At 49.3% G+C, this 11,456-nt stretch overlaps 1 protein-coding gene across 1 annotated transcript; it reads left to right on the top strand.

Annotated features, from left to right (window-relative positions):
* The first annotated feature begins 356 nt into the window (after window positions 1–356).
* SIGLEC15 (sialic acid binding Ig like lectin 15) lies at window positions 357–9,942 on the top strand. Its single transcript, XM_063180711.1, has 5 exons — window positions 357–469; window positions 2,446–2,829; window positions 6,396–6,755; window positions 7,806–7,836; window positions 9,870–9,942. The coding sequence occupies exons 1-5, from the start codon at window positions 418–420 to the stop codon at window positions 9,940–9,942; spliced, it is 900 nt and encodes a 299-aa protein (XP_063036781.1). The 5' UTR covers window positions 357–417.
* The last annotated feature ends 1,514 nt before the right edge of the window (window positions 9,943–11,456 follow it).

The following is an 11,456-nucleotide window of genomic DNA, read 5'->3' as shown; positions in this document are numbered from 1 at the left end:
GCTCCAGGTACAGGAGAAGGAGCACAGGACAGTAAGAGCCTTGCTTGTCACAACCTCAGGCAGATTGCAAGGATTTCCTCTAGGAAATCCTTGAGTGAGTGGGTAACAAAAGCCATCCCCTCCTGCCCCATCACACACATGGATGTTTGCAGCTCCAGTCTGCAATTCCCTCCCTTTAGCTGGAAAGTGGTTAACAGTGTGATTCCTTCTGGTGTAATTTTCATATGACTGACCGCAGAACTATTAATACCTGAGCCCAGAGCTGGTTCAGCTAAACAACTCATTCCCTCCGGGGAGAAGAAAACCACAACTTCTCCTACCCCTGGAAAAACCTTTTGCCACTGCAGGGCCAGCAGCTCAGATGTGAGGAGATGGCTCTGCTGTGCTGATGCCCCTCAGGGGAGGACATCGAGCAGCATGAGAGAGCTCGGCTTGGTTCTCCTGTGCCTGCTCCGCATCTCCAGGAAGGGTGAGTCCCGAGCCTGCTCCTGTCTGCTCACAGCTCCTCCTCTCACCCCAGCCCGAGTGCCAGGGAACTGCCTGCCACGGCAAACTCTACAGGAATTGCACTCTCTTAAAGGTATCCTGAAATTCCAAGCGCATGTGACAACACTGGGAAGACTCAGGCTTAGCAGTTCAGAGGAGCCCTCAGTTTGTGGGGTTTTTTGGCATTTTTCTGCTTTCCTAACTTGAGCAGGAAGTCCATCTGACTTTTCCCCAGCTTTGTCGGGTGGATGCAGCGTTTTCATCCCCGCCCTGCTTCATATTCCATATTCCTTGTGTCATATTGTGCAACAGACACAATGTTTTCCAGTTCCACAGAGCACTTAAGCTTGCATTACTTCAAATATGTGCTTAAATTCCATTAAACTCCATAGGATTTTCTTAGCTTCACTGCCAAACAGCATTTGGCCAGAGCAAGGGTAGCTGTGAGCTGGTCCCCAGCTCCTGCTGCTTGTCCTCATGACCTTTCCCACTGACCACCAGCTGTAACACTGACCTGACAATTCTTTTTGGGAGTTACCTTCTGCAAGGTGTGCAGGCTATTTGCCTCTCTCTTCCTTGTGAGAGCTTCAGTTCCATTAGCAAATGGAGGCTGGATATTAACAAAAGGAATGTGAAAGACCTGCCATGCTGAGGCTTTAGAGTTAAGGGTAAATTATACAGGGAAAGTTGACAGCTCCCTCCACTCATAACTAGGCAAACTGTGTTTCCATGGAAATGGGCGGGGATGCTAACATTAAAAGCACTTATTTTTAACATTATTTTTCATCTGGAAGGCAAGGGGGGATTATGTGCTAAAAAAAAAAGTGTTCTTTGCTTAAGATTGAAAACAAAAAAATAGAGAAAAGCTAATCAAAGGGGTGGCAGAGAGAAGCAAGTCATACTCAAAAGCACACAATCTACAATTCTCCTAAAGTAAAGGTTACAGTGACATGCTGCAAAATAACTAAAACAAGAGCAAATAAGCTAGAAAGCAATAGCAATTACTGTTTTCAGTGCCAGATCTTTGTTCTCAAAGCCCATGAGCTTCATGAAGCTCCTGCAGTGCTGCAGCATTGTTTATTAGATTACCTGGGCTGGAAAAGGTGCCCATACCATTATTGTGTATGACAGGGCAGCACGACTCCAGATCTCAGTAATCAAAATACTGGCATGGAGTTGACTCTGTGTAAATATCTGAACAGGGAACTGGCCCTGGGATGGCCTTTGTCCATTGTGTTACACACAATAGGTCAATACAAGCTGCACTGCCACGCAGGTGTTTGTCAAGTGTTATGGGCCACAGATAGAGGAACAAAAACCAAATCTGATCTTTGAGTCTGCAGGAGCAATCCGACAGCTGAATGCCCGTATGGTGAAGCCAACCAGACCAGGGATGGGTGGAAATACTTACATTTACATTTTACAGGTATTCTCAGCTCCTGAGAGCCCCTGATCTAATGGAGTTTCATGAGACAGGAATGTAGGCACAGATGTGTTTCTGAAGCCACAATCTGCTGCTACAGCTGTTGACAGCAGCAGAACAGTGGGTAGGCAGACATGTCTATATATTAAACTGAAAGAGGGGAGATTTAGGTTAGATATTAGGAAGACATTTTTGGCTATAAGGGTGGTGAGGCCCTGGCATATGTTGCCCAAAGAAGCTGTGGCTGCCTCTGGATCCTTGGAAGTGTCCAGGGCCAGGTTGGATGGGGCTTGGAGCAACCTGGGACAGTGGAAGGTGTCCCCGCCATGGCAGGGGGTGGAACAAGATGAGCTTTAAGGTCCCTTCCAACCCAAAGGGGTTCTGGGGTTCTGTGATACTGAAGTGGTTTCTGATGCATTGGAATAGATCCTCTCAAGCCTTTACCTGGGCTAGTGGAAATTGTCCCTGGTGGTGGAATGAAACAAATTTTAAGGCCCTTTACAGCCAACAATTGTGCAATTCCATGATTCCTCCAGGTGTGCAGTGCAATGGCTGGTCTGTCCACGTCCCATCTGACGTTACTGGAGAGCTTGGGAAGATGGTTATCCTGCCCTGCACCTTCACTCACCCCTACAAAACCTTTGACCGGGCGCTCACGGCCATCTGGAGGATCAGGGAGCCCTACAACGGCACGGTGATCTTCAAGTGTGTGAGCCAGAGCAGCAGCGAGCTCTGCAGGACTGCCATCAGCCACAAGAACAAGTACAAGCTGCTGGGCAACCCCCGGCACAAGGACCTGTCCATCAGGGTGGACAACCTGACCTGGAGCGACAGCGAGAGGTACTTCTGCCGGGTGGAGCTGGCTGGAGACAGCCAGGACAAGTACGAGAGCAGGAACGGCATCAGGCTGCACGTGATTGGTAAGGGGGCCTGAGAGGCACAGGAGGCAAAGACACCCTCAAGGGAAGAGCCACAGGGTGTGGGAAATGACATATGGCAGCAGGAGTTTACCTGAGGTGGTTTTCCAAAGGGTTGGGTTTTCTTTCTCCATTATAACAGGGAAAACTCATTGTCTTCCTCGGCCTTAGTTTTCCAAAGGGTTGAGTTTTCTTTCTGCATTGTAACAGGCCAAATTCATTGTCCTCCTTAGCCTTAGTTTTCCAAAGGGCTGGGTTTTCTTTCTCCATTTTAACAGGACAAATTCACTGTCATCCTCAGTCTTGGTTTTCCAAAGGTCTGGGTTTTCTTTCTTCTTTATAGCAGGGAAAATTCATTGTCCTCCTCAGTCTTGGTTTTTGAAAGGGCTGGGTTTTCTTTCTTCATTATAACAGGGAAAATTCATTGTCCCCCTCAGTCTTGGTTTTCCAAAGGGTTGAGTTTTCTCCATTGCAAGAGGGAAAATTCATTGCTGTCCTCAGCCTTGGTTTTCCAAAGCATTGAGAGTTCTTTCTCCATTGCAAGGGGGGAAAATTCATTGTCCTCCTCAGCCTTAGTTTTCCAAAGGACTGGGTTTCTTCATTATAGCATGGAAAATTCATTGTGCTTCTCAGCCTTGGTTTTCCAAAGCACTGAGTTTTCTTTCTCCATTATAACAGGACAAGTTCATTGTCATCCTCAGTCTTGGTTTGCCAAAGGGTTGAGTTTTCTTTCTCCATTATAACAGGACAAATTCATTGTCTTCCCCAGTCTTGGTTTGCCAAAGGGTTGAGTTTTCTTTCTCCATTATAGCAGGGAAAATTCATTGTCGTCCTCAGTTTTGGTTTTCCAAAGGGCTCACTGTCTTCCTCTTTTTCCAAAGAGCTGGGTTTCTTTGTTATAACAAGGAAAATTAATTGTCCTCCTCAGCCTTGGTTTTCCAAAGGGCTGGGTTTTCTTTTTCCACTACAACAGGGCAAATTCATTGTCTTCCCCAGTCTTGGTTTTCCAAAGGGCTGTGTTCTCTTTTTCTGTTATAACAGAAAATTCATTGTCTTCCTCAGTCTTGATTTTCTAAGGGGCTGGGTTTCTTTCCCCATTATAACAGGGAAAATTCCTTGTCCTCTTCAGTTTTGGTTTTCCAAAGGGTTGGGTTTTCTTTCTCCATTACAACAGGGAAAATTCATTGTCCTCCTCAGTCTTCCAACACGAGACATTTCCAACATGAGCACAAGGAAGGGAAGGGAATAGGAACAAAACTGATAAGGAAATGTTGAGGCCCTGGCAGCTGGGGTGAGATCCCACCGAAAGCTGTGCATCCTACTTTATCCCTGCAGCACAGGATCAGGGCAGACAGCAGAGGCAAGCTGGGGTTAGCTAAGCTGGGGTTAAAGACATCTGTTAAAACTCCATCAGACCCTGAAGTGGACAGCCCAGTGCTGAGCACAAGTTCACTGGTGTTAGCACTACAGGGCCCGGGTGGTAACAGGGGATTGGAAAGACAAGATACCTGGTACCCAGGTGCCCATAAATCCAGAATCCTCTGGAGCATGAAACACAAACCTGGAAACCTTTTTATTTTCCTGGAAAACAAACTCAGAGCAACAAATGTCAAATGCTAATCCCACTTTCCAGGGCAAGGTCACAGATCAAGGGGGAGCTAGGAGACACAGGCGGCCTCAGAAGCAGACTCAGATCTTACCCAGGCCATGAGGTTGGATGATTTTGGTTTTCAGAGGGAAGCTGCTTATGCCTGCTGTGTGGTGTGGGTGTCCAGATGGGACCTGAGGATGAACTTGGTTGGTTTCCTGAGAACTTCTGCACAGCTGAGGCTCTCCTTGAGTTGCACCAGCTCCTGACACCCACACACAGCAGGACCAGGGCAGGAGGGCAGCAGGACCTGTCTCTCAGGGGCTGCCTGGATTTTAACACCAGAGGAATGACAACACACACAGATACAGTACCCTGCTTGGGAATGGGCCCTGACACTCTGATTGGGAGGGGCTAATTAGTGCTTGAAAGGTTAATTTAAACACCAAAACACACAGACCCATGACACACAGCCTCAGATTACTCTTGCACTTATGTGCACAAAGAGGACAACTTGTAGTAGGTGGTTGCAAACTCTGTTTTTGTTGTCTAGTCTGAAAAAATAATAAATTCTGCTCTTTCTCTGTGAGGACACTAATTTAGTGCCCTTCACTTTCCATAACACCTTTTTGAACACTTCCAGGGGTGAGGGCTCCACCATTTCCCTGGGCAGCCCCTTCCAATATCCAATCATCCTTTCTGTGAAGAAATTCCTCCTAATGTCCAGCCTGAAAGTGATCTGGTAACTCTGGGGCTGAAATAAAAAGTAATTAAAAATAGGTTGTGGCCAGAAGCAGATATTTCCTCTATAACTAACCTGCCAGATCTGGCAAGTCTCAGGCTCTGAGCTAAGGGCTCACACAAACAAGTCCATCCAGGTGCACTCTGGAGGTCAGAGATCAAAGGAACAGCCACAAAATGCTTCTGCAGAACACTGTGGGTGACATGTCCTGGACCTCGTGGAGATGCAGCCAAGTGCAGAAATGTCACCAGCTGCACCTGTGCTTACAATGGTTGGTGGCACTTCTCTGCCTTCTGCCAATGAGGAAGGGCACAACAGCTGAAGTTGGGCAAAGTTCAGGAAAATGTGTGAGCCATTGCTGGGATAGAACAAACAGAGTACACATCTTTGCATCCAGGCATTGCCGAGTGAACCCTTTTGCCCCTCTATCCAACACAGGCTGCGTGGGGAAATCTAGAAGAAAGTGCCAAGAAAAATGAGGAAGGAGAGGGCTTGGATGTGCCAAACATCCACAGAGTCATTACATTGTTTCTGTTGAACAGAACCTTTAAAGCTCATCTTGTCCAACTCCCCTGCCATGGGCAGGAACAGCTTCCACTAGATGGTGTGGCTCCAAAGCCTGTCCAACCTGGCCTTGGAGACTTCCAGGGATCCAGGGGCAGCCACAGCTTCTCTGGGCAAAAAATTTCCTCCTTACATCAAATCAAAATCTCTACTCTTTTGGCTTCAAAACATCAACCCCTTGCCCTGTCACAAAAATTCCTGTTAAAAAATTTGTCCTCATTTTGCTTGGAGCCCCTGGAGGCCCTGGCAGGGGCTCTGAGGTGTCCCTGGAGCTTCTCTGGTGCAGCTGAGCAGCCCCAGCTGTGCCAGGCTGGCTCCAGAGCAGAGGGGCTCCAGCCCTGGCAGCAGCTCCGTGGCCTCCTCTGCACTGGCTGCAGCAGCTCCAGCTCCTTGTGCTGCTGGAGCCAGGGCTGGGGCAGCTCTGCAGGTGGGCTCTCACCTGAGCCCAGGGGCACAGGGGCAGGATCCCCCTGCCCTGCTGCCCACGCTGGGGATCAGCCCAGGGCAGGGGGTTCAGGCTGGGGCAGGCCCAGCTCTCACCCACCATTACCCAACTTCACCCTGACAGAACAACACTGAGGGTTCAGCAAAACCAAATCTTCATTGCAGCTGTTTTACACCAGCTCTGCCTGTGCAGCCTGACCCGCTTTCCCTCTCCCGTTGCCATTTCCACAGCCGCCCCCAGGATCATTAACATCACGGTCAGCTCCAGCAGGGATCACACCTTCCAGGCCCGCTGCACGGCCGAGGGGGAGCCAGCGCCTGCCCTGACCTGGACGGGGCCCCCCTACAGCAACCTGAGCTCCAGCAGCAGCTCCAGCCACCGCGTCACCAAGGAGCTGCGCTCGCTGACCCACGACGGGAAATACACCTGCACCGCCGTCAACAGCCACGGCCGCGCGGAGGGGGCCGTCTACTTCTACACCTTCAGGGCCTCCGACAGCTCCACCTTCCTCATCCTCATCTTCGTCCCGCTGGCCATCAAGGTGGTCATCCTGCTGGTGATCCTGAGCTTCGCTGCTTTCTCCAGAGAAGGTCGGTGTCCCAGTGTGCCTCCATCCGGCTGGCGGCCAGGAGGGATGCGCAGATAAACCAGGGAATTTGTAAAATTAGAGGGTTTTGGGAAAGCTGCAAAAGGCAGGCTTTAGAGACAGCAGAACTGCCGATAAACAGGTTCTGGGTTTGTTTGCGGGGAGGGAGTGTTAATGATTTCATGATTTTCTGCCCTAGGAGAAGGACAGTTCTAGCAGGAAACCCAAGAAGAGCCAAGAGCTCTTGGCTGGCTGGTCACAGCCTGCTGAGAGAGGAAATTTGGAAATTTCCTTTGGAAGTTCAGAGGGAGCAGGAGTTTCCCTGTGCCCAAGAAGAAATGTTTATAAAGCAACTGAGGGGAAATCAGTGGAGAGACTACTGCCTACATAACCTGATTTTATTTTTTCCCTTGAAGCAGGCTAATTAGCAGGTTCTCTTCCCTTGTAGCCCACAGCCAGGATTTACCTTTGCTGCATCCCACACAAGTTTAATCTCCTGGGATGGAGATCCTCATTTTACAGACCTCCCCTGTCAGTCCCCCAGGGCCTCAGCAGCCAGTACTTCACCAGCAGTTGTGAAATCCCACCTTCCAGGCTGTGAGAGCAGGGAGTGCCCAGCTCACAGGAGATGGGAATCAGCCCATGGATCCCATCAGGGATACCACATCCCAAGCAGCCAGGAGGTCCCCAGCTGATCCCCAGCCCCCCAGTGCTGCTGAGTGGTGGCATGGGCAGGAGGGGACTGAGAAGAGTGAGATGTCACATCACTGTGACTCATGGTAGGGACAGTCTGATGTCACACTCATGGAAGCCACCACTTGTCTTGAACAGCAGAAATTGTCAGTCCAACCAAAAATGCTTTGCTCCTTACATTCCAGTGCCAAATTCCCAAGCACACGGAGAGGGCCACATGCCAGACATCAGAGCTTCTTCCCATTCATTGCAGTGTCACAACCACCCTCTAGTGCAGCTTCCCAGCAGCTCTAGGTCAATCCTGGCTCCCCAGCCCACTCTGACCTCATGGCTAACCCACATCATCATTTCCACTCCACAGGTCCCCACTCTGCTCCACCCAGCCTGGCCAGGTAAGGATGTCTTGCCTTCTACTCGTGTTATCCTTCAGGAAAGTGATGATGGCCCAGGTGAGAAATGCAGCGTGTCCCTCTCTTGGTAGTAATTTCCTGGCCTCAGGGCAGGCTGCTGGGGCAAGGAGAGGGTTGAGCTGATTGCCAGGTGAGCCAGTGTGAGGGAACAAGGGCTGGACACTGCTGGGAGGAGTTCTGGCTTGGGCACGGCTGAGAGGAGACCCCAGTGGAGTGAGGAGAGGGGACTGGGCAGCAATTTGGAGAGACCAGAGCACATGGCTGCTGCACCAGCAAAGGGCTGACAGAGGTTTAGGTGTGCCACAGACCCAGAGCATGGCTGGAAGTGTGCAGACAGCACAGCTGGGGCTGTTCAGCTGCACCAGAGAAGCTCCAGGGACACCTCAGAGCCCCTGCCAGGGCCTCCAGGGGCTCCAGGAGAGCTGCACAGCCCCTGGGGACAAGGCAGGCAGGGACAGCACCCAGGCAATGGCTCCCACTGCCAGAGGGCAGGCACAGATTCTGGCACATTGGGAATTAGGAATTGCTGGCTGGGAGGGTGGGCAGGCCCTGGCCCAGGGTGCCCAGAGCAGCTGTGGCTGCCCCTGGATCCCTGGCAGTGCCCCAGGCCAGGCTGGATGGGGCTGGGAGCAGCCTGGGACAGTGGGAGCTGTCCCTGCACATGGCACGGGGTGGCACTGGATGAGCTTTAAGGTTCCTCCCAACCCAAACCATTCCATGGTTCTGTGGTGCCACATTAAACCAACAATGGATCACCCACTCAAGGGAAAGGGATGGGGTCTGTGCTGACGCTGTGAAACAGAAATCTTCCCCTCCTTCTTTGCCCAGTTTGTAAAGGAGTAGAAAAAGTTGCCACAGCAAAGCTGATGAGCTCAGCCAAGTGTGCAGGGAAGGTATGGAGAGACAGCAGATATCCCAGCTCAGGTGTGACACGGCCTGATTCTTGGGCTGGCATTCACACCATGCTCCCACAAACCCCTGGTGTTTCCCAACATAACACTGATCTTGGACGCTCCTGACAGCTGGGGTGGCCAAACCTCTGGAATGGCAAAAAAAAATTAAAAACTAAAACAAAATGAACAAACAAACAAAATAACCACCACAAAAAACCAAAAACCAAACAAAACCAAAGCAAACAAAAACATTAAAAACAAAACAAAAAAAAATCCAAATCCCACCAAAACCAATCCTTGACCTAATGGTAAAGATTTATCTGAGGTCAAGGGTAATTACATCTGCAAGGGTCAACTCCCTTTCAGTCTGAGTCATTTTTTGTGATACCTGCTTCCTGAGTTACCCCACAGGTGTCCTTCCCTGACCATTCCCAAGAACAGCCATTCCAATCAAGTGCCACAGCTAAAGAAACAAGAAATTTAATCCTACATTCAAATCTGTAATTTCTTACAGAAAACCCACAGTTTTGCTGATTTATCAGGGTCTAAACTACATTGTACCCTTGATTATATTTGCATAGAAACCTACACAGATAGGAAGGCTTAAAGCCAACACTTACATGAGAAGATCCTGCTCAGGAGAGGTTTCACAGAATGACTGGGTCGGAAGAGACCTTAAAGATCATCCAGTCCAACCCATGCCCTAACACCTCAACTAAACAATGGCACTGAGTGCCACATCCAGGCTTTATTTGAACACATCCAGGGATGGTGACTCCACCACCTCCCCAGGCAGACCATTTCAGAACTTTAACACCCTTTCTGTAAAAAACTTTTTCCCAATATCCAACCTACGTTTCCCTTGGTGCAGCTTGGCTTGCCACAACCTCACAAGGTTCTGGGCAGAACAGTAACACAGTGGATGCTAAAGGTGCGGGAGATTGCTCTGCATGCTTTAAGATTTTTTGTAAAAGCTTTACGGTGTGAAACAGCAGCTGCAGCTGAGACTACTGTGAAGTAGAAGAGGCTCTACCTCGGAGTGTCACAGACACTGGCAAACCCCAGAGCAGGCTGAACGCTGTTCCCTGGAATGCCCTCACCTTTCCCACCTGTCCCCAGCAGGGCCCAGCAGCCGGAGTGCACCTACGAGAACTGCGAGCACAGGCACGGCCAGAGCCGGCCCCGGCGCAGCTGAGGCACCCGCGCGTCTCCCGCCCAGGGAGCACAGAGCCAGCCTTGCCCGAGGCACCGGGGTCTCACACACCAGCCTCGGGCAGGATGGAGCTCCTCCAAGGTCCCTTCCACCAGGCTGTGAGCTCCAGCTGCTGTGAGCTCCAGCCCTGCTTCTCCTCACAAGTGGCGGCAGCCTTTGTCAGGAAAAGAGAAGAGTGATGGAGCTGGAAGGGCACAATGTGGTCAATATTCACTTATCTGTGTTTTTAGCCCCTATCAAATGTTTAGGCAAGCAGGCAACAGTATACAATAGTATAAAATTGCCCCAGAGCCTTTTGCTTTGGCATTTTTCAAACATTGCTCTGAAAAGCATTTTTACCACTCTGCTTCTCCAACCGCATCCAAGTGGGCTACTGACATGATGGAAATCCTTGCTGTGGCAAAACGCTACTGGAATTTCTGAAGGGGCATGTTCCTTTTTTAAAACTATTATTTCTAAACACCCAGGAGAGTTTATTTTAAAGGAAACCTTAACTTTAAAGAGGACTCCAAGCAAAAAGACATTTTCCAAAAACTGGTAGAGCTGAAAGCAGGACTTGAGAAGTCTAAACTAGTCTGTGTTCTAACTCTGCTTCAGCTCCTGAAACTCAGAGCTTTGTGATAAATGTTCCAATACACAAAATTGTTGTGTTGCTGTTTTTTTTTTCTTAATAGCTAAAAAAATGTTTCAAAACAATTTCCATCCCTGTGTTGCACAAAGGAGTTTCTTTAAGGTCTGACTACTCCTTTCTTAAATCTCTCTCTTCTGAGATGAAGTCACTACTGCAAAATCACAAAGGCCATGAAGTCACAAAGGCCAACCACAGAGAAATCTCTCACCCAACTGTGAACATCCTCCAAAACCAGGTGAACAGATCCAGCTTATGGTATAGGGCAAAGTGGGTCAATCTGGAGAGGCAGGCAGAGGCCCAGGGCAGGGCTGGAGACAGCACCAGGCTGGCTTAGATGAGAAGCAGGAGAAAGAATTAAGAAAGAGCAGGTGGCTTGAACTTACTTTCACTTTTATACTGCTGGATTTGATGCTCTGTGCAACCACCCCAGTGCAGCAGCTCCAAAACTGTTCCCCAAACAATCCTGCTCCAGGTAACAACCACCAAACTGCTACTGAAATACCATCAAACTTGCAAACTCAACCCCAGGCTGGGAATCATTATTTTAAAGTTCACCTCTTCATAAGATCTGCACTGGGAGAGCAAAGCAGAATTTTAAATGACTTGGCCAGAACGATAAGGGGGAAAGATAAAATAAATGGGAGGATATATTTGAACCTGATCTTTTAAATCCCTGCTTAAAATTCCAGCAATGACAAAACCAGATTTAATAAAATATAAAGAGATGCAAAGAGAAAAGGGAAGTTAGAGCAGACAGTGTAGTCACAGACCTGTAAGCTCAGTTTCACAGGTGTCACAGAGGAAAGATACCCCAGAGATATCAGTTTGACAAACTGAATTGGATTTCTGAGCCCTTATGATTTAC

This window comes from Melospiza melodia, chromosome Z, assembly GCF_035770615.1.
Source record: "Melospiza melodia melodia isolate bMelMel2 chromosome Z, bMelMel2.pri, whole genome shotgun sequence".
Taxonomy (NCBI): Eukaryota; Metazoa; Chordata; class Aves; order Passeriformes; family Passerellidae; genus Melospiza; species Melospiza melodia.
The sequence above is the reverse complement of the archived record's forward strand: the minus strand, read 5'-3'. Positions and strand labels throughout refer to the sequence as shown.